Source organism: Lasioglossum baleicum, chromosome 10 (assembly GCF_051020765.1).
Source record: "Lasioglossum baleicum chromosome 10, iyLasBale1, whole genome shotgun sequence".
NCBI classification, from domain to species: domain Eukaryota; kingdom Metazoa; phylum Arthropoda; class Insecta; order Hymenoptera; family Halictidae; genus Lasioglossum; species Lasioglossum baleicum.
The window spans coordinates 6,126,119-6,148,754 of NC_134938.1; the positions used below are offsets into that span (position 1 = coordinate 6,126,119).

The 22,636-nt window shown below is 39.4% G+C and overlaps 1 protein-coding gene across 2 annotated transcripts in view; it reads right to left on the reverse strand.

The window, feature by feature from the left end:
• The window catches only part of Nlg3 (Neuroligin 3), a 453,040-nt gene that overhangs the window by 281,169 nt on the left and 149,235 nt on the right, over positions 1 to 22,636 (reverse strand). Inside the window, exon 2 of one of the 2 annotated variants that reach the window (XM_076432164.1) lies at positions 7,418 to 7,456. The exons of the other annotated variant lie outside the window; for it this stretch is intronic. Within the exon in view, the coding sequence (XP_076288279.1) occupies positions 7,418 to 7,456 (39 nt within the window). The remainder of the gene's footprint in view (positions 1 to 7,417; positions 7,457 to 22,636) is intronic. 2 annotated transcript variants of the gene reach the window in all.

Genomic DNA, 22,636 nt, shown 5'->3' on the forward strand with positions numbered 1-22,636 from the left:
GTGGAAAAGTTAACGCTTCGCACCTACCTAGTACACCCGGGTGCTTGTTATTTTCAATTTCCCCGGGATCCACCGCGAAATTCCCAAGTCGTATCGCGACGCTCGTCGTGTCTTCTAAAAATCACCCGGAGCTAGTGTTGCACGGTGGAAGCTCCCGACGGAAACTTTTGCCATGTTACGTGTCTGAGCTTTTCCTAAAATTTTCCGAGCGGCCCGTCGGCGTTTCTGCAAATTCCACGAACGCCGACGGAACTTTCTCGGGGAGCAGCGCGCGTCACCACGAGAAACGAGCAAGAAGCTCGTGCGACGAACGTCTGCGGATGGAAAAGAGCACCGAATTTCGCCATTTACCCGAGTCCGGATCCCTTTGAAATAACAACCCCCCATCTCCAGTATTCCACAGTCTCGAGAAACGCGCAAGTTTACCCAATCGACCGGCGAACGTCCCGCGGCAGCACTCTTTCGAATGGAACCGCGGCTTTTCTAATTAATCGACAGACGTCATCGATCTATTGGCTCTTCTCCTAAGCACCGAGGATTCCACTTGTCTGCAGACAATTCGGATCTCAAGTCTCACTCACTCAAGTGCGCCATTCTCGACGGAACTCGCATCATAGGACTTTTAACAAAATTATTTCTGTGATCAAGCCCTTACTTTTGCGAGGGGTGTTCTTAAAAACATATTCGACACAAGTCTCTTTTTATCAGTTATTGTCGACATTGAAGGGGTGAGAACATCCCTCAAAATTAGATTGGTCATTTACAACATTTTATCGAATATCTTGGAAACTATTAGAGCTAAAGGAATTATTTATTGCACAAACGAGTAGGTGCAATTCAAAGCAGTAAGAACATTCGAAAAATTTAAAAACACTGTTTCTATTTCAAATTTCTATTTCACACAATCCAGCTTGTAATTCACGTAAAAAATTGTATTTTGCATAAAGATCCGCTGTCCACTTGTAAGCAACAGATCTGCGAAAACAGATTTCAACAATATCAAATTCAAAAATTCGAATATCTTTGGACAAACCAAACCTTTTTACATTTCTTTAATCAAATTTGGTTTAATGAATATACCAGATGATTGCACAAGTTCGTGCTCGATTTTCATAGTGGTCGCAAACTGTAGTGCACGGCGGAGGGTAAAAAAATAAAATTGTATAGTCACCATTCTTTTCTAATCGTAGAAAACAATGGTGATTATTAGGCTGCGGATCTTTATGCAAAATAAAAAATATCTCTGCATCGATTCCAAGACACAGAAGCTAAATACAAATTTCTTTCTTCTTTTAATTATTCTATTAAACTGGAATTAACATGTTGATGTTCTTCAATTTTTTAAATATGTCCACTGCTTTAAATTGTACATAACAATTTTTGTTATACATGCATAAAAATCCGCAGTCTAGTGATTATAAAATTGATTAATAAAGCTGTGGGTATTCTTTAAAATTTAATCATTGAATTTTATTTTCAACTCGGGCACGAACTTATACAATCATCTAATATTAGCGTGAAAATATTTATTTATAAGCCCGTGGATTCAATTTCGTTATCCCTACACAGCAGTAAACGCGTTAAATTATATGTACTTTTGGATAAAGAGTTAATAAAAATATCAGAATTGAAATTTTGTTCACCGTCGAGATTTTGCGTATCGACACTTGCCGAATTGTCTTCTGTGCGCGAAAAGGGGTGGACGAAGCGTTCGAGTTTTCGGGGAAAAGTTAAAAAAATCCTCGCGTAGCATCGGATCGCGAATCGAGGTCGCCGCGGTATCGTCGTCGTGTGTGACGTTCCACAGCTGTCGCACCATAATCGTTCGAAGCGTGAAATTACGGTGGAATCGATATTCGAACTGGACCAGGTTTTTGCAGGCCAATGGGAGAGCTCAGTGAACAAGAAAATGCCGATTCGAGTCAGACTTGAAATCAAGCCGATCCTCGAGAAATTAGCGACTGCGTTTCGCGAGTTTCGTACCGCTCCGATACTGAAACTACTGGGCGGACCTCAGTTTCTGAAATTCAGTTTCCACGCATGTAACAGCTGCTCAACACTTGCTCTTCCACGTGTGAAGTTTTCAGAGTACCACGCTTGTATCATTATATTAGTTGTGTTTCATCGTGACTAGTAATGAATATTTTTTTCAGACTTTTTAAATTATGGGAACATGTTCAAAAAATTAATATACACTCCTAGAAATGGTGCTTACGAATTTTTTCTAATGTAGAGAAAATGTAAATCAAATCTTGGAATAATCATTCTTGTACAGGAAATTTAAATACACGAATCAGGAAGAACAATATAACCGTCCTCTGGTAAAATTATAAGGCTAAGTGAATAAAGTTTTCATAATTGGCCCACGAGTGCTTTGCCATTGTCCTCATAGTGGTAATCCAGAAATCGTGTTTCTTCCTACGTTCACAAGCGTGCGATTTTACTACACGCGCACTATCTAGATGAAAAAATAGATCGAAAATGTGCAATAAAATTTTGGTACCCGAGGCTGTGTTATTGAGGAAAACGAATTTGAAAATTCGTCGAGTACGCGTACTATGGAACTGAAACAATATCCATGGACTGTCGATTCTACTTCTTGTAAATATCGGTTCACGTGAGTATGACGAATTTTCGAAATCGATTTTCTGAAAAACGTAGCCTCGAGTAATACAATTGTACAGTTTCTATTTTTCATGTCAAACTCAACCCGGTTATACTACCAGAAATACAATTTTCCGTATACCAACATTCTCTCTTTTATTCAAAGCTGCAAGTAGAACATGCGCACCCGTCTCGAGAAACATATTTTATGGCGGGTATAAATTTGGTGTGAAGGTATCTCTGAAATGTTAAGGTGTCTTTTTACATCTTGACCCCTCGCTGCATGATTAGAATCTCTTTGTCTTTTCACCAGGGATCAAAAATAACAGTTATTCTAAAATTTTCTACGATAAAAATAGTGAATATAAGATTAATTATTATTGAAATTTAAGTTAATGTACGCAAAATATAAAGAAAAAAATTCGAAGGACAAAATGATTAAAAAATATCGATTTTTATACTTTTTGGTTACAAGTAACATTTATTAGTGTTCAAAAAATTCGATCCTCTTCGAGAACTGTTATCCATGAAGAAAAACTGTTTCGATTGTTCGAAGCAGTTATCGATGAAAGAAGTTTTTTCGATCGCTCAAAACAGTTGTCGACGATCGAATTTCTATTCACTTGTTCATAATAATTACTGATGAGAAAATTCATTTCGATTGCTTATTAATTATTGAGTTGTCTCGTCTTTTTCGGATGCAGCAAGCCTGTGAAATTCATTGGGAAGGTTTCGTACATCAAGACGAATCAACAGACCATAAGAACAACACAAAATCTGTTTGTTGACTTTATTTGTTCACGGACGACTCTGTTCCATTCGGAAAAAACGTATCGATATAGACGAGAATATTATAGATTACTGGTAAAATCAGAAATATAGTGCCCGCAACTCAGGTTAGCGTTGAACGAGCCTTTTCTACTACTTTTCTACGTGAAATTTGTCAGGAGAAAATTTAGAAAAACTCATGTTTGTCACATTAAATTTTGATTGTAGCAATTAATTTCATGAATAAAAAATTTATGAAATAATTGATTGTCTACCATTTGAAAGTTGTACTATTTAATAATAACTGTTACAAATTTCCTTCATGAATAACTGTTATAAGCGATCAAAATAAATTCCTCTCATCGATAATTGTTATGAGCGATCGAAATAAATTTCTCGTATCGACAACTGTTATGAGCGACCGAAATAAATTCCTCTCGTCGACAACTGTTATGAGCGACCGAAATAAACTTTTTCCGTCGATAACTGTTACGAGGGATCGAAATAAATGTCTCTCATTGATAACTGTTATAAGTGATCGAAATGAATTTCTCTGAACGATAACATTTACCAACAAGAAACAAAATTTTCGGTTACTTATAATCCTTATTTTTTATTCCATGACTTTTTTTCTTTTTGGTTATAACAGTGAGGGTCCGTGCTTTTCACAGAAGGATGAAGGAAATTTATATTTACCGTGCACTTACTATAGATTGATTACATTGTATACAATAGTATGAACTTATTAATTTTAAAAAACTCTGAGTTGTCTGTCGAGTGCAAAAGGTTAATTTATCTTATTGAGAGAAACGGTGAGGAAAAATAATTTCTTTAACTTTCCCCCGGAAAATTGGAGCAGTTTGTTCGTCCCTGGATGCCCACGGAAGACATCTTAAGCCTCCGCGAATAGTCACGTATCGATACATAAAACCGTGATGGGGGCAAAGAAATTTCACGAGCGATTTTTATTAACATATCGTATGTACGTAATGCGAACGTGTCACGGAGTGACATTTATAACGTTCCCGGTGGTTGTTCTTCGAGCATCGGACCACGAACACCTCGACGAAGGAATTTTATTATACACTTTCGGTAAAATGTGAATTCCGCCGTATGAATACCAATGCGTTTAGACATTGCGACTTCACGGCCGGTAATATTTATGACCCCTGGTTCTCGGTTCCCCGACCATCTCGGTTTCTTGCCGCTGCTGTCTCGGTGTTCTGCTACGAATTGTGATCACGCCGCTGTATCGGCAGATGCGCCCGCAAATAAAATGGAAACGAGACCGTTCAGAAAGGTAAACGAATGTACGCTGGTAATAAATCTCCTTCTCAGCTATTCCGATTAAATCGTTGGTACCAGTTTTCGACAATGCGATAATTAACCCGCTAGAACGTGTTTTACTAAAGGGTCCTTCACACCGATCTTGATGACCTTGACATGTTGTCAAGGTTTGAAAAGTCTGAACAACTTTTCCTTCGTTCTACTACATATTCGCAAAAATACTTCTCGTTTCCAGAATTACTAGGGTGCGGGATGCGCCTACTTATTTCTCGATAATACAAAGATGGGATTTTTCAGTAGTCAATAGCGCTAGATAAAAGATCAATCTGGGCCAGGATCGCCCTCGACAGTCCTATTTTAATTTGCATTATTCGACAGCATGTAGCTGTCATAGCTTTACGAAAATAGCTACATGTGCAGTTGTAAACGACAAAAAAATAGGACTTTTGAGGGCAACAGCGGCCTAGATCGATCTTTTATCTAGCGTTTGCGAGTTCTGAAAAACCCCATTTTTGTATTATCGGGAAATGAGAACGCGCATCCCGCACCCTTGTAATCCTGGAAAAACGAGTCTACTGTTGCTTTAATTTTCAGTTTGAGTTAGGTCTGGTTTAGCTTCAGTATAAAAAGTGTAACTGCAATTTGTATCAAATATTGTGTACAGTTATTATTAATAGAGATTCGAAAAATTTCAGTTATTTTATTGTCCTCGAAATAAAAATCTGTGCCCACCCCAAAAAGCCAACCCACACCTCACCAAAACTCGCTGTAATGGAATTGGCAGTTTTCCAAAAATATCTAAAAAGCCTATAGGGGAGAGTTTACATTTCAAGGTCACGAGAATGGTCGACGAGGAGCCTCATCTAAATAATTAGTCGAGCATTTCACAAGCGGCGACTTAATACCTGTGCAATCCCCTATACGTGTCCCATTGCTTTCCGTAAAATCGGAGTTCTGTCGTCGGAAATCCACGGAGACAGAGTAATATTAGCGGCTATAATCTCGGTCCTCGCAGTGCCTAATTAGAGGAGTATGTTCGCTAGTTCTACGAACGGAGGGGATTTCTTTCGAGGGATGGAGTACGTAGATTCCGTCATGCGAGTATTTAACCCCGAGCTAATGCCGTCTGCGGTTTCCAGGCTAATTGTGAGTTCAGCGATCGCATGGGCGGCCCGGTTCGTCTTGATGCCTGTGATTCTCGGGCAATTACCGGCGACATTTTGTCTGGCACGGGGGGGTATCGCCAGGTTTCGAGCAATTAGTTCCGACTGCGGCTGGGCGGTGCCTACTCCGGGCAAACAACAACTGGTTCATCCGGCCGGAACTTTTGAGAGCCGGGTCAAGCCGCGATTAAGTACGCGTGCTCGACGAACCGCCGCGATAGGCCGTACAAGTGTACATCCGAATTTCGTGCTCGATAGCCTCTCGCCGGTGGCTCGCGTGTACCACGAATAAATCTGTTTATCTAATGGCCGGCTCTCGCAAGGAGACGGCCCCTTATCGGTCTCGTACGCCAGCCCGCGTTCTTTATTCACGTCGCGAATTTTATTCACCGGCCGAGCGTAAACCCGCCCCAACGATAACATTGTGACGCGATACCAAACCCCGCGGCCATGTTTCCTCCGCACGCCAGATAAGTCTGTTCTCTTTTCCCGCTACCGATCGACAGCTATTTGACAAGTTACGATTCCGTCCGACGGCCAAACCATTGTGCGCAAAGGCCTCTTCAGCAGTTTTCGATAGCTACGCCCACCACCGGATCAGCACAATTTTTTCTCGATGATATCCATTAGCTTCGCCCTTTATATGCAACGTGCAGCTCCATCCGCTTTTTCCTTTTAGAAAATCGCCGGGACAAATCGTGTGCTGCTCGAGGCTCCCACCCCCATCTCTCTACCGGTTTTTTCGTCACAGACTTGTCTCCCTGCTATACAGTCTCCTTCTACAACGCTATCCTCTCTCATGGGACAATCGGATCCCATGAAAATCACAGATACGGGTTTCACCGACACTGAATTCAAGGAAACTGAATTTTGAGAATTAAAATCGATAACAATTAATTTTTAGCCCTTCGGTCATTGAGCCTGGCCACTACCAAGGTATTTTGGAAACGCTAGCAAGTAGGGGCATTTTATATCCACCCCATTTTATTATTCATTACTAGACAGCGAATCTTTATGCAAAATAAAAATTTTCTGACTGAATTGCAACAAACTGGAGTGAAATGGAAATTGATTTTCTTTCTTAACACCTTGCCCTACGATTTATCTTCCGGTTTCAGTGATTAGAACTTTTTTGTAAATCGTAATTTCCTAAAAAGGGAGAAAATTGATATAAATTGTATGCCTACATGTTCTCCAACAGCAGTATATTAATAAAACGAAAATAGAATTTTATTTCGGTTTAAAGGAAATTTATTAACTATACACTTTTATCAGAATCTGTTCAGAATCTTCATCACGAGTCAGACACGATGTTGTAAGGCAAGGGGTTAATATGTTCAATTGGTTGAAAGTAATATAACAGTGTTTTTAAATTCGCTTGATGTTTCTACTGTTTTAAATTGCACCTAGTCATGTTTGTTATAACTGCATAAAATCCGCTCTCCATACATTGCTTTGTAATTCAGTTATCTTTGATGTCAAGGGGCATACGCTTTATAAACTTAATGCTGTATTCTCCAGAAACAATTTCCGCCTCGATGCAATTATTTCCTACGTGTGTATCGTTTACGAGAACTGTTGATGATTATAGTTACCTATATTTTTCTTTTTATGATGCTGCCTCCACCACGAAACTGAGTCCACCATGAAAAACAGAAAACAAAGTATGTGTATCCTTAAGAACATCATGTGAAACAATAATGAATTTCACCAGAATTTTGCGCAAACTAATAAGAATCATATTGGCCCGGTGTTTTCCGTCGTGACTCCTGAACGAAGCGACTGAGAACATTTTCGTAAAGGAAAAATTACATCCAATGTCCCAATCTTTTTGGGCCAGCCAGTATACGCGAATCGTAAATAAATTCGACGATCTAATTGGTCCCATTCTAAACCTGCTCTCCCCAGATTCCAACAGAAGCATAGATAATAAATAATATAGGTAATTAGGATGGAAGAGCATATCTCACAGGACGAGCGCTGTTCGACTACGCCGCAAGCATGTGCGAGGATTAAATTCCGCGTGTGTAGACTTTCGTATTCCCGTGCACACTAATCGTTTCTACCCGGTTTCCCAACACGGCAAGTTTCTATACAACAAAGCATATTGTATTTGCCGCGGAGGTGGAAACCGAACCGTTTCAGACCCGGTATTTCCATATTAATTCGCCGTGCCCGCGGATCCGCCGCTCGCGCGCGTCTCAATTAACCCCGGCCCCGAAGCCGAACAAGATGATATCCGGGCCTCGATATATATTCGTTTATCAAATTACAACCGGGACCGGTCGGAAGGAAGCTATTATATCTTTCTGCAAGCGGATAATTGAGAAAAATCGACGCTGGTTAACGGCCGTGATAGCCGCGGCCGCCGCACGGAGCCCCGAACCGAACGGCCGAGCGTAATAAACCTCCCCGCGAAAGAGGGGTGGAGTTTCGCCGGTGATGGTTTCCCAGGTCACGCCCGGGGTTATTCTCTTCTCGCGATTTCCGGTTTTGTCCGATAGTAACGAGCACGCCGAACACGGAATCAAGAGGGTGATCCTCCCGCACACGCGCTCAAAGAAATACAAACCGCGAGGGTGTGGATTCTCTCACGATCTCGGAGAAGCTTCCTAAAAGACGTGCAGCAAAATAACAAGATACCGCGCGACCCTTCGCGATAAACTCGCAGACGATTCTCCGGATATTCACAATTTTCGCTCGATAATTGATGGAAAATTCTGATAAAAGCGACGGAGGGTGAACGAACGTAAATATTACTGCATGGAATCGAGTTGCAGCGGCAATTTGTAACGATATCTCCCGGTAACTTCGAGCCAGAGGAAAAAAAGCTGCAGGAGTGGCCGGTATTACCGGGGTAGTCTCGCACCTACACTTTTAGTTGATAATTATAACCCCATTCCTTCGCGTTTCGCCCCCATTCCCTCGACTCCTCTCGCTCATTTATTCCAACGATTGCTCACTGACTCGTCCACTTAGCCACTCCGACTGCACCTTGACTTTATTACTTCGCTAACTAGCTTTAAACGCGGACTCTAGTCCCCGGAATACACCGGTTCCCGCTTGGTATTACCGAGCCGCGGAATCGGACCGGACCGCTGCGAATTATTAAATGTCGCCGGATTATTCGACGACGAATACGGGTCAGTAAAATGAATTTTAGGAATGTCGATACAATGTAGGAGTAATGGACAATATGAACGTCGAATTTTCAACATTATTGGACAAATTCAAGGTCACACTAATACAGGAATAATTACATCGATCTAGGAATAATTGACTAACCAATTTTATTTGTGATTTTATGAATGTCGAATTATCAATATTATTCAACGAAATGCAGGTGATACGAATACTGGAATGATGGACAAATTAATATTATTTCTGACAAATGGAGAGCTGGCTTTACAGGAATTTTTGAATTATAAAACCATTTTTGAGATATTGGGTTGGGGACAAAGTTTCTTCGTATTTTAATGCAGAAATTAATCAAATTTTTTCCATATTTTAAATGAAGTTTATTCAATCAAGTATGTGCCGTTTTGATCAACCACCTTCTGCCATTTTTGATTTTTACAGACCTCTTTTGAAGTCATCTCCACAGCATTAAGAGAATGTGAATGCGTAAAAACTTCTCAGCCAAGCTTTCTTAATTTTTGACGGGTCATCAAAGATGTCGATTCATTAAATTTTTCAATGTTAACTCATGAAGCACCCTAACATCGAGCTGTATTTTGTATCCAGATTCCTTTAAATGGTTTACAAATGTTTTGTGGTGGATGTTTAGTTCGTTACCGATGTGTCACGACTACTAATTTATTATATTATTATATGGTTAATATATTTATTATATTACTCATAGCCCAGTAAATGAACAGAGTGTTCATGAAGTGGACAACAATGGTAGAATGTGAAAAAGGAAAGGTATGGAAATGGCCAGAGATTCCAGGTGCGGTTTGGTACAAGAGACAGGATGTTTTAACAAAGATAACGGAGCCGAAGAAAATTAATTCTGGTGGATTTTTTGTGATTAAAGAGTTAAATAAATAGGAGAATATTGTTTAGTAATTTTGTTCATTCATTGGACCATCATTGTTCAATTACTAGAATGTAGTGTTCATTGACTGGTATTTTTTATATTTTTTATTTAACGTTTAATAAAGAAAAATAATAATAATTTCATTTTATTTGTGTTCATTGTGTGATTTTTGACAAATGAAGTATAGGGAGCCATTTGGCATATATGAGATTCCTTTAATTCACATATTTTTTTTTTTAATAAAATATCTTTCTGAGCAATTTCTTAAATGTTCATTCACTGGTGCAGTTACCCTACGCACAATATTGTCGCTCCGCGAAATATTGTTGAATTAATTTCAATACGGTGCCAGACATACATTTTTCATCGTTATCGAATAATAATAAGAATTTTTAAAAAATCTCACACTCTGCACAAGGGTTGCACTTAAGGGATGCTGGACACATTTTGAGTCTGGCCATTTTCAGGATAGGTTTGCTTTTCATTTCGCCGATCGGTGTTTAAGTTGACACGGGCCGGCTATTTATTCTGACAGATCCTCGCGGCCCGACGACGCGAGGGATAACAATAAACAAATACCGGCCGCGTGCGTTCTGTCGATAATGCTTCGAATCGACGGGATCCCGCGGATAGTTCGATATATTTCATCGGCGGGCCAGAACTGAGAGTGGTGCCGCCGCGCCGGTGATTTATCTCGGGACCGGTGAAAATAAATGTTGAGAAGGAAAAATCTGTTTGGGAAGAAAATGCGGACATTTGTCATGCGATTTTAAGCACGCGACGGAAGAAACGTTATTCGTTCTTGTCACGCGGCCCACCAGGAAACGAGGCCGAATTTCGAGCCGAAGAAAATCTACTCTGTTCAGCTGTAAATTATTCGTGTAAATGTTCCCGCGCGCTTCGTTCTTCCTCGAGCTGCAATTTTTTTTCTCGTTCGAAGCTCAGCTGGCCGAGCGCGACAACCGCCGACAAAACAAAATTCCCAATTATTGAGAATCGAGAGCATCGCTGCGCCTCTGCTGTGTTGAACGCCGGAATTTTCGTTAAATATATGCTTCGAAGGATTTTTATGTACGATTCTATATTTGCTGGTATTAATGTTAATAATTCATCTGGGCCTGTGTCGAAAATTTTGAATAGCAAGGTAAAATCCAATCGCTCGTGCATAATTACTAGACTGCGGATCAGTATTAAAAATAATAATTTTCTTCGTCAATCACAAGACGCAGGAACCATAGAAAAATTTCTTTATATCTGTAACAATTTTAACAAATTGTAAATTACGTATGGACGTTCTTAAATGTTCTTACTGTTCTTACTGTTCTTCAGTAATCAAAAATAATATTCAACAATCATCAATATTCTAGAATATAAAATTCGACAAAGAATATAAAATTACAAAGGCCACACACTACCACAGGAAACAAGAATTTATTTGATTCAACTTTCATAAAATTCGTCTACAAAAATTGCAAATTACATAAACATCCGCATCCTAATTACAACCATGTATCCATCGCGAAATTAAAGGGAGGAGTGCCCGAAGCAATCGCCGCGGGTTATGGGTTAGGTTTTGCGGGGGTTGGTTCAGCCTTCGAGCTGAAATCCAAATTTTCCAGCGAGAAAAGGGTTAAGCCAACGTAACAAGGGGCGGATCAAGAAGTCCCTGGGGAGAACGTCTTACTCCCCGACAACCCTTCGATGCCTGTCTGTTTACAGTCGTTCGCCGAATGGCTGGAATAAACAAAAAGGGCGTTCACCCTGCGGCGCGCTGACACGTCAGATTGAATTTTCGAAATTATCAAGCGAAAGGGTTGGCGAGGTCTGGCCACGGCTGTGAAAGTTGTCGGGCCGGTCGGATCAATCGCAGACTGAAGCTCCTACTTTATTAGACCGGCCGAGGGTGGAATTTTAAGAGAGTTCGACGGAGAATAAATTCCCCGGGACAATCCGGAGGGTCTCGCTAGGTTTGCTGACCAGAGAAGGACTCGTCTTTTGATGACGAAAGAAAATTGTTTGTTTTCCCAGCTCCAGTTGTCGAGTGGTATCCACTGAATCGCGCACCGAAGATGCTGTTCGACCCGGGACCCCCGCTCAAAGGGGTTGTTTGAGACGCGGACAAACATGATTTCGAACGACGAGTGTTTAATTACTGGTGTCTACCGATAATTGGAGAAAGGCAAGCAATTAGTGCATTACTGGGGCTGGATACAGTCGAGAGATGTATTGCGCGGTGCTTGTAACCCCCGAGGCACTTTTCGAATCACTCCGTCCGGCCCTTCTACCTCGCTTCCCACGGCCAGAAGTTTTTCTTTTAAGATGGTAACTCTCTGTTCACACTGCCGACTGCAAACTCAAAAAAACCCAGATTTTTAGTTATTCTTGTCCGCCGTACTATTTGACTATTCGCACAGCTCCCTAAATTACCCGTACCAGTTAATTAGAGACTCGCAGTCTAATCATAAGGTACAGAGAGCTTTATTAATTGGAACGCCCTATGTTTTCAGTTAGTTCACTGTAGACCATCTTTTTGGTGAACAGTTTAATTTTTTTAAATCGGATCACTGCTCTTTGACTTTCGAATTAATAGCATATGACACGTATAGTCTCAAAACTTTCAATTCACTACTTCAAGCGTACACAAAGGTGTCGACTACACTGGAAAATATTCAGTTTGCATTGAAGTAGGTATTTTATTCAATAAAAATTTATTTAGAAATACCTACGATGGTAGCCCCTTTCATTAGGAATTTATACGTTTCCTCTTCCCGTGACCTTGAATGATCTTGAATCATTTTACTCACTGAATTCCTGATGAAAGGAACATGAAATCTTTAAAAATATTTATGTATACATGGTGTTCATTTTAACTCGAGCACCTAAATAATTTCCGTACTATTGAAAGTAAGAAAAAATGACTAAATAGGACGTACTAAAGTAATCATTTATTTTTTATCACTACCAGATGCACGCCATAAAATCATGGACATCCTATTTAGGAATTTTTTCAATATGAGCGGAAATAATTTAGGTGCTCGAGTTAAAATTAACACCCTGTATATGTTGTAATTTTTCTGCGATTGAAAAGAAGCCGCCTGAAGTCGATATTTTTGTAATTTATTGGATACAATACATATATTGACAAACAAAAAGAGAAACCCAACTCAATACAGACAATAAATTCATTTGGAAAATCAGCCTCATCGAATTCACAACAGATTTTCGACCATAACGAACGCTCTCAACGTTAAATTTCGCAATTGTTGAATAAAAAAATATGTGAAATGCGCGAAAAAGGTGCAGTTAATTAACGCTTGTGTTATTGGCAGCGAGAAATATTGAGTTTTTTCAATTTTCGTCAGGTTATACTCGAGCTTGAATGTTTGATGGAAGTGTGTAACATGTATCACGTGAAAGGGTTTTCCTATTGCGACGCCTTGAAAAAATCGATTTTATTCCATTTGTTTTTACACCATTGTATTTTCGACGTATTAGCCGGAAGTGTTATAGACAAATTGAGCTTTAAGTAAGCTTTATAACAGCACTTTGTAACGGCGGTTAAAACTTTTATGTAGACGATGTGGGACACTTGGGTCTCAAAAGCCATGAAAAATTGTTTACGAACGGTTAATCGATCATTTATAACATCATGTACTCTATTTCATGGTCATTAAGCTTTCACGCGGCTACACGGTTCTAAAACGTTTCACTTGGAAATTCATGGAAACCAACATTTTTACTCGCAGTGTTTGCTTAAATTAACTAATTCATTACGCGATGTGTACTGTCTATTTCAAATTCTATTAACTTTCATTTTGATGTCCGCGATTATTTCGAATGACGCGCTTTCCATTTACTAAAATGAACTATTTGGTTGTGTAATAAATTCCCGCGTTTTTTGTATGTTATTTCTTCGAAGTCAAATTGAGTTTTTTTAAATGGAATGTCCTATTTTTTTATACCATAGATCGATAGAGATATTGTCGAAACAATTTTCTTTCTTCTTTGAATAATATCTCGTTAACTATTAGGTTTAGGACATATGAAGGTCAACACTTTCATACTCAGAATTTGATACTCTATCGATCTATGGCATGAAAAATAGGACATTCCATTAAAAAAACTTAATTTGACTTTGAAATCCCCCCACCCTACCATTCTCGTCCTCAAAAAAATTAGACTATATGATTGTACCCTTCATACCGAACAATTTTTGTAAACATAATTTTTTCGCAACTTCAGTGCGTCACCAGATATTTCCGTTATCAAATAAAATCAAATAAACGAAACACCCCCCCCCCCGTATATACTTTACCTAACAAAACACAAAATTGCGGTAAAAAATTAAAATACAAAAAACGCTGGGATTTATTGCACAACCCGCTACTACTTGTTTTTGTGTTATTCTCTTTTACGGACCTCATGACTGTGTTGGGCAAAAAATTAATCAACGATTGACGACTAAATTTCTACTTCAATCGTTAATCGCAACTAACAATTAATCTCCTATTTTAGTCGTTAATTGCGGTTAACGATTAAATTTCTACTTTAGTCGTTAATTGCGATTAACGATTATTAATCGTCAATCGGATAATTGATTAATGATTATTGCTGAAATTTCGAAATGAAATACGTAATCAGAACTGTATGAATACTGAAAAAAAATGTAAACTGAGTTTAGGTGTATTGTCATTTAGTCCATAATACAAATTCTGTTTGCGTGCTCTTTTATGTTGTTTTTCGATGATTCCTTTTTTTAATCAAACTATTAAATCGATTGAATCAATCGCCGATTTATTCGACGATTTCTTCATTTAATCAACGATTGACGATTAACTTCATCAATCGATTGAATCAATCGCCGATTATTCGACGATTTCTTTTTTTGATCGTATACATTAATCAATGAATCATGATTAAAATTTTAATCGATTAATGCCCAACACTGCGTCATGATAGTCCCTTTCAGTGACTCCAATTACTCAAGGTCGTTCAAGGTAAACTCATTACTTGCACCAAGTTTTTCAATACGTTCGGAGGGCTGATGAACCTGGATATATGTATAGAGAGAAATCTACTAGCAGAATTGTGTCAAAAGTCCCTTTTCCGATCTCGAAGTGTATAGAACTCCTCGAGAGCTTCTACGCGGAGTAGAAGATCAATAGTAGGTTGCAACGTGTACGTATTACCAACATCTGTGTTATTTGCAGCAAGAAATATTGAGTTTCTTCAATTTCTGTCACGTCGTATTGGTGCATGAAGTTTCGATGGGAACGTGTAGCGTGTAACACGTGAATCCGTTCCTTTGATCTCGCTCTCGAAAGTTTCGGGAGCGGATGAAAAAGTTTACCGTCTGCCGAGCTACAGGACCGAGAGTCTGGATAGGCAAACAATAAACTGAAGGAGTCGCGGCAACGGGCGACGATGACGTCTTAATAAAGATCGAGGGGCGGGGAAGATCGCAATTAAATCCATTGAAATAACAGGATCGCTCGTCGCGCCTCTGTCTCGTTACCCGGGAGGATAGGCTGTGCCGCGCGCGAATTAAAGATCCGTGGTATGAGTTAGACTTCCGTCGTCCTTTTCCAGTCACGGTTCTCTGCATTGTTATCCTCCGGAATTCCTTGAATTTCTTGAGAAGTGGATCTCGAGAACCTAGCGACTGCGCTGATTAAACCGGGTTGCCAAAAAGTGTAGCGGGGCTCGAGCTTATTTCGAGTTAATTCGACGGTGTGACGTGGCTCGTCAACCCCTCTCTCTCTCTCTCTCTCTCTCTCTCTCTCTCTCTCTCTCTCGTTGTCATAATAAATAAATCCAGGATCCAGCTCCGAACATCGTTCGTTCCTTCGTTATTTTTCGATTTTTGTATTTTGACTTTGTATGCTGGACTGCGGATTTTATGCATTTCTCACAGAAATGTGCACGTGCAATTTAAAGCAGTGGACATGTTAAACATATTTAAGCACAATAATGTATTAGTTTCAGATTAATAGGGTAATTAAAAAAAGAATCACAATTTTTATGTGGCTCCTTTGCAATAATAATAAATGTACATACGGATCCACAGTCTAATCATTACATTATAGCCATTATGTTCTGTTAATTTTAGTGGTATTAATGGATTGAGTATGGAGATATTCATATTTTATTATCAGACATTCATTTTCCAAGATCTGAACATGTCATATATTCAATCGCTATGTAATATATTATAAACAAAGCTCCTCGAAGGCAACCATTGTTTTCCACTCTTTGTACGAGTATGGTGTACCATAATACTAGAAGAAGTTCTAGAAAAGCGTCTCAAGAATTGACAAATTGTTTTCAGGCTTCTACAATATCACACAATTGCTTGAACGAAGTAATACTTGAACAGGAAAACAATGTTGGCCTTCTAGTTTTGCTATAACATTACATGGTCATATGATATATGACATGGTTCTGATCTATAATATGGGATCTATAAGTGGAATAAATCACAAAAACCGAACGAACTTATTTGCCAACCCAATACAATGATTAGACTGCGGATCTTTATGCAATTACGGCTCTTGAAAATATTTAACAAATGCTAGGATATAAAATACGACAGAATTGAATACGATTTTAATTTACTTCAGATCTAAAATGGTTACTACCACGGAAAATAAGATTCAATTTGATTTGAGTTTCTCAAAATTTGTCTACAAAAAACGGATAGACTTTTAAAAAATTTTTTTTTGAATAATGCATTGTCATCCAGTTCTGAGCCATGTAACCGATTTCAAGGCTCTAGCTCATCAGGAAGTTAGTTTAAAATCAATTGCAAAATTTGCCACCGAACAGACAAACAAACAGACAAACAAACAGACAAACAAGAAAGCGAGCTAATAAAAACGTGGTAAAATTGTAAATAGCATAGACATCCGCAGTTTAGTATTGATAACTTGTGAAAAATTCGATACAGTAAAGCAGAAGCAAAGTTACAGATTTTTGATCGCCGTCAGGTCGTTCCGTCCCACTGTGCACCGGTGGACAATGGAAACCTGTTGTTTACCTGTTCAAGGGTCCAGGTGAACGACCCGCGAGAACGCAACCACGGTCGCCTCCGGGACTGTGGCCTGTCGGTTTCGGTATTGCCTCGGCTCTTCAAAGGGAAAGTAACTTCAAGACCATCATACATCCTGTTGCACCCAACTCCGCCGACCCCAACCTCCCGAGACTTTGTTCAAACGAGTGCCGTTTGAGTTTCCGAGCAGCAGCTTCGAAAATTGCTGTTTTCGGACGGCGAATAGGCAAACTTACAGCCACCTCTTCAAGACCGAGGCTACCCTCAGCCGCCGGTGTCAATAATTCCCCGATGCTGAATAAATCTATTCGTACGTGTATCTGTTTGAATCCTCCTCCTACTGCCGGTCCCAAATGAACGTAAGCGGAGGTGGAATGACCTTAGTTCGAAGCACTAAACAGATCCGCAGACCTGGCCCTTTTGATTTGATACTACGTCCCAGGGAAGTTAACTTCTGATTGCGAGGGTACTGTGATTCCTTGATACTAGGTTCACGGATCGCTAAAATTGTATGTTACTTTAGAAAGGAAGAAAAAGGAAAGTCTATCCAAATTTTTATCGAAAGAAATAAGTTCGTTGGATAATGGATGCATCTTTACAATCTATTCTCCATTCGTAGAATGTACGAATTCATCAGAAGTATATGAGAAAGTGCTGCCATTTTCTCACCCAAATCTACTAGATTACATAGGAAAAAGGCAAAAATTTCTGATCATGCAAGGAAAAGTGCAGACCAAACATTATTAATTTTTAACATATTTTATAAACACATTATTTGAAAAAAAAATCAGTTTACACGAAAAGATTTGTCATTCAAAGACGCACGAATTGCATCTTGAAATTTTCGTCTAGAACTAATAGTTTCGGAGATAATCAATAAAATGGATTTTTCACCCCAACTTTGAAGGCTGTTTTCACCCCCATAACATGAATGAAAAACCTACAGTGACTCCCACTAATATTCGGACACTCTTGAAAACACCATAACTTTTTAAATATTGGACTATGCGATTTTAATTTTTTTGAGAAGCTAGAGCAATTTAGTTTACTACGGCATGTGAAAAAGAAGTTTTTTCAAAAATTGCATTTGGTCGGAATTGTAGAGAAAATTCTAAAAGTTGCATTCTACAACTTTTTTATGTTGGCTTATATGGAAAATTTAAACAATACGTTTTGTAGATCCGTGTCAACTATATGCATTGCGAAATTTTTATTGAAAATTTTTATAGGCCGGATATCGTGAAAATCTTTAAACGTTTGTAGCTCATTACAACGTCGACCGATTTTCACGAAATTTTCAGAATATATTTAATTGACACAGATCTACGAAACGTGTTTTCTAAATTTTCCATACAAGCCCACATAAAAAAGTTGGAAGATACAACTTTTAGTGTTTTCTCTGCAATTCTCCGACAACTTGCAGATTTTTTCAAAAATTTTTGTCACGTTGTGTAGCAAACCAACTGTTCTAACTTCTCCAAAAAATTTCAAGTCGTACATTCCAATATTAAAAAAGTTTTGGTGGTTTTAACACTGTCCGAATATTAGTGGGAGTCACTGTATATGTAGAAACTGTGGATTTTATGGATTTCTGACAAAATGGGTGAGTGTAAATTGAAACAGAGGAAAGACATAAAATGTTAAATTCTTAAAGATATGAAGAAACTTTTTTTAATTGACGAAGAAAATTTGTATTTCGCATAAAGATCCGCAGTCCATTTATACGTCATCATGATACGTCGTCAACAATAGGAAGAGCAAATTCTGGCGTATTATTCCGAGAGCAACGGGAGCTCTGCGCATAGATAACAAGAAAAGGGGGCAAATAATCTACCGTTTTGTTAGGGCATCTCAATTTTTGACTCGACAACTGCCCTAGGCAGTGGTTGGTATACACAAGAGAGAGAGAGAGAGAGAGAGAGAGAGAGAGAGAGAGAGAGAGAGAGAAAGAGCAGTTTCGCGTTTCCATGCCGGCGGCGCGGCGGGTCCCCTAAATCAGCCGAAAATCAGTGTCAAAGCAGCGTACCCTGCAACTTGTACATACTTACACGCACCAGCTGGCTCGTGTTTCTTGTTTGCCCGAGTGTTTGCGGGCTCGTTTGCACGTGAGCGGCCCGTGTGTACCCACGTTAATATGCGTTGCCGCGAAATATTTCGGCGTCGCGACGCCATGCGTCGTTTTATGCGCGACGTCCTCGGCGCATCGCGTCGCTCCCCTCGGAAGACAGTTGAACGCGCCGCATCAAGTGTGGTAATAGTTTCAGACAGGGCCAAAGAGCACACCTTTGTCTCTTACGTGCCTCCGGAACTTCCGTACAATTCTCAAAGTTCTCAACGCCGTGATTGACAACCGAGACAGGCTCTATCTCTGCCAGAAACTATCTACACGGTCCTCTTTTTATAACTATCGTCGCGCGGAGACTGTTAATTGTTACACTGACACTCCTGCCGTCGCTAATAGGTTTTCCATATCCATGCAGCTCAATAAGTTCAGCAAATGTCGTTACTACTGACTAGAGATATTCATTAATTGACACTCGTGAAGTAAACTTTACTTTACCGGACTCAAAATCCCGTAGATTTGTACCCGGGGCGGCTGCAGATCGAAGTTTCGATCCTGTAGGATCAATGGTTTAGGAGTTATGCTTGTTTAAAGTTGAGCAATTTGCAGTGTTTTTAACAGGTAAGGGCGCTGCCATATTGGCGCCGACCCTTGCCGCCCCCCCCTCCGACCTAATCACCAACCAACTCGGTACGCGGCGCGCGACCGTCACTACAAACCAATATAGCGGCGCCTTTACCTGTCAAAAACACTGCAGACTGCTCAACTTTGAGCAAGCATAACTCCTGAATCATTGATCCTACAGGATCGAAACTTCGATCTATATAATTTATAGGAGAAAGGCACAAATTTTGCGTCCGGTAAAGATAAAGAGCATCCCGTGATTTCTTTAGATCCACGATTGGTTAAAAATAATTTTTTCACGGTTCCAAGGTTGTGTTTGGAATTTTAATTGTCAGAACACGAGTCCGAACGCAACTTCGAGTCGGAACGTCGTGTGGGAAAATATGATTGTGTGGAGTTACACGTGTAGATGAAAGTGATATTTTTATACCTTGTAAGTAAACTGCGGGTCTTTATGCAAAATAAGAATGTTCTGCATTTATTGTGGAAAACAGGAATAAAATAAAAATTATTTTCATCCCTTAATGACTTCGTTACATTGAAAACAACATTACAGTACTCGGAAATTTTTCTAATCGTCTACTGTTTTATATTTCACCCAGCCAATTTCTTCATAAATGCATAAAATCCGCAGTATACTTCTAAGTGTCACTCTTCTACACGTGGTTTTTTTTTGTTTAAAAAATTATATAGAAAACGGCGTTTTTTCATAATTCAACATAACGAATCTTAATGGAAGATCTTGTACTATTTCCTTAGTACTTAAAACTTTCTTAATAGTCGGAGTGAAATATTTTAGTCAATAAAAGTCTAAAAAAAATTAAAAGATTATATTCAATGAAGTAAAAATTTAAAATAAATGATTTTCTACACGAAAACATAGAAGAACCTCTTTCCAAGTGACACCACGTGCAGAAGAGAACAATAAACGAAAAATTAATATTACATTCAATTTTTACATCACTTAGAACAGTATTGATCACAGTATCAGTTTATCAAAGCATCCCTTTTGGAATCCAGTTTTCAGTAGTATAACCAAGAATAAGTCCGCCGGATGGCTGTTCGAAGCCACGCACAGCGCTTCGGCTTAATACTTGAATTTTTGTTCGCTGGAATTCTCTCGAATCCTCTAATAACTAAACGCGTGTTCGATATTTTGCTCTTCAATATAGGGAAAACCTGAAGCGAACAAAACTCAGCGAAATTCCCAATGTTCGTCGGCCCCGTTCGCAAAAGCGGTTCGGTTTAATATTGACGCGATGTGGAAACAGAGGCGGTTACTTTGCCCCGTGGAATTCTGTACCAGTAGCTCTCCAAGAATGCGTCTAATCCGAGTGAATTTGGATCTGTCGGGATACCGAAACCCGGAAATTAACGCTAGTCGATCGACCAATTCCGGGTTTCACGATTGTTACGTCCCATGGTATCCTAAACTCTTCCAAACTTATTCATCATAAAATTCCATGGATTTACGTGGGCGAACGAATACGTCGCGTCGTGGGGACCAGAACAATGTGAAGTAAAAATATTAATGAAAATATAATTATGAATAGAGACTGCGGATTTTATGCAGTCTATTCATTATTAGTCTATTCATTATAAAAAAGGCTACGCACAATTTAAAGCAATTTAAATGATGAAAGAAATTTTTATTTGGCACCTGTGTCTTGCAAACAACGCAGGCATTTTTTATTTATGAAAAAAATGGCTACGCGCAATTTAAAGCAGTGATCATATTAAAATGATTTAAGGACACCAGTGTATTAATTCCAGTTTAATAAGATAATTAAATGATGAAAGAGATATTTATTTAGCACCTGTGTCTTGCAAACAAGGGAAACATTTTTTATTTTACATAAAGATCCGCACTCTAATAATGAATAAAATATATTCGTAAAAATGTCTCACCAGTTGACAAATTCAATTATTAGTATACTATACCTGTAATTGGTTGATGTTAGGAAAAATGTAGGCTGCTCTTTACTTTACCGGGCTCAAAATTTATGCCTTTCTCCTACGAATTATGGTGTATTTGGTATGTAATCCAGTAGATTTGTACCCGGCGCGGATGCAGATCGAAGTTTCGAACCTCTAGGATCAATAGTTGAGGAGCTATGGTCGTTTAAAGTTGAGCATATTTCCAGTTTCTTGACAGTTAAGGGACCAATATGGCGGCGCCCTTATCTGTCAAAAAAGCTCAACTTTAAACAACCATAGCTCCTTAACTATTCATCCTAGAGGATCGAAACTTCGATCTGCATCCGCGCCGGGTAAAAATCTACTGGATTACATACCAAATACATCATAATTCGTAGGAGAAAGGTACTAATTTTCAGTCCGGTAGAGTAAAGTTTACCCAAAATGTATAATAATATAATTATGAATAAAAAATAATCGTGAAAATGCTGCCAATTGACAAAAGTAAATTATTAGTATACTACTTGGAAAGAACACACAGACGGATGGCTGGAAGGTCATATGAAGGTCTTCGACAATATTTAAAATGGATACCTAAATTTTTGTATACATATAAACAACACGAAGCAAGGAAGAAACGTAGGCTGTCCCATATATTTAGTGTTTCCGGTATATTCGCGACATTTATATTTTGTTGGAGAGGCAGAAGGACGAGTAGCTGGGGGCTCGTAATTTTCGGGAGGAGGGAGCTGGGCCGAGGGAAAATATCGACGCCATTTAAACGGCCGCGTGACAGGAGTTGGCCAGTTGTCACCGCGATAAATTCGGGACGCTAATGTTCGACGAGAGCACGTTCGAGAGGACAGTTACAAAGGAGATGCAGCCCCATCCCCGAAGACGTACTTAGTCTCGGCCAGCGTAAGAAATATATTACGGGCCGTTCGGTTTGCGGCCTGGCTGGCTCGAGAGGGTTTCCAGGGTTCGAGCGGATTGATCAGAGGGACTTGGCAGGACATTTATCTGGCCGGCTACTCGGTCCCCAGGAATTATCATATTTTTGCATAATGGAATCAACCGCGACGAACGCGCGTGCTCGTACGAGCGTGTAGAGGTGCGCGCGTGGA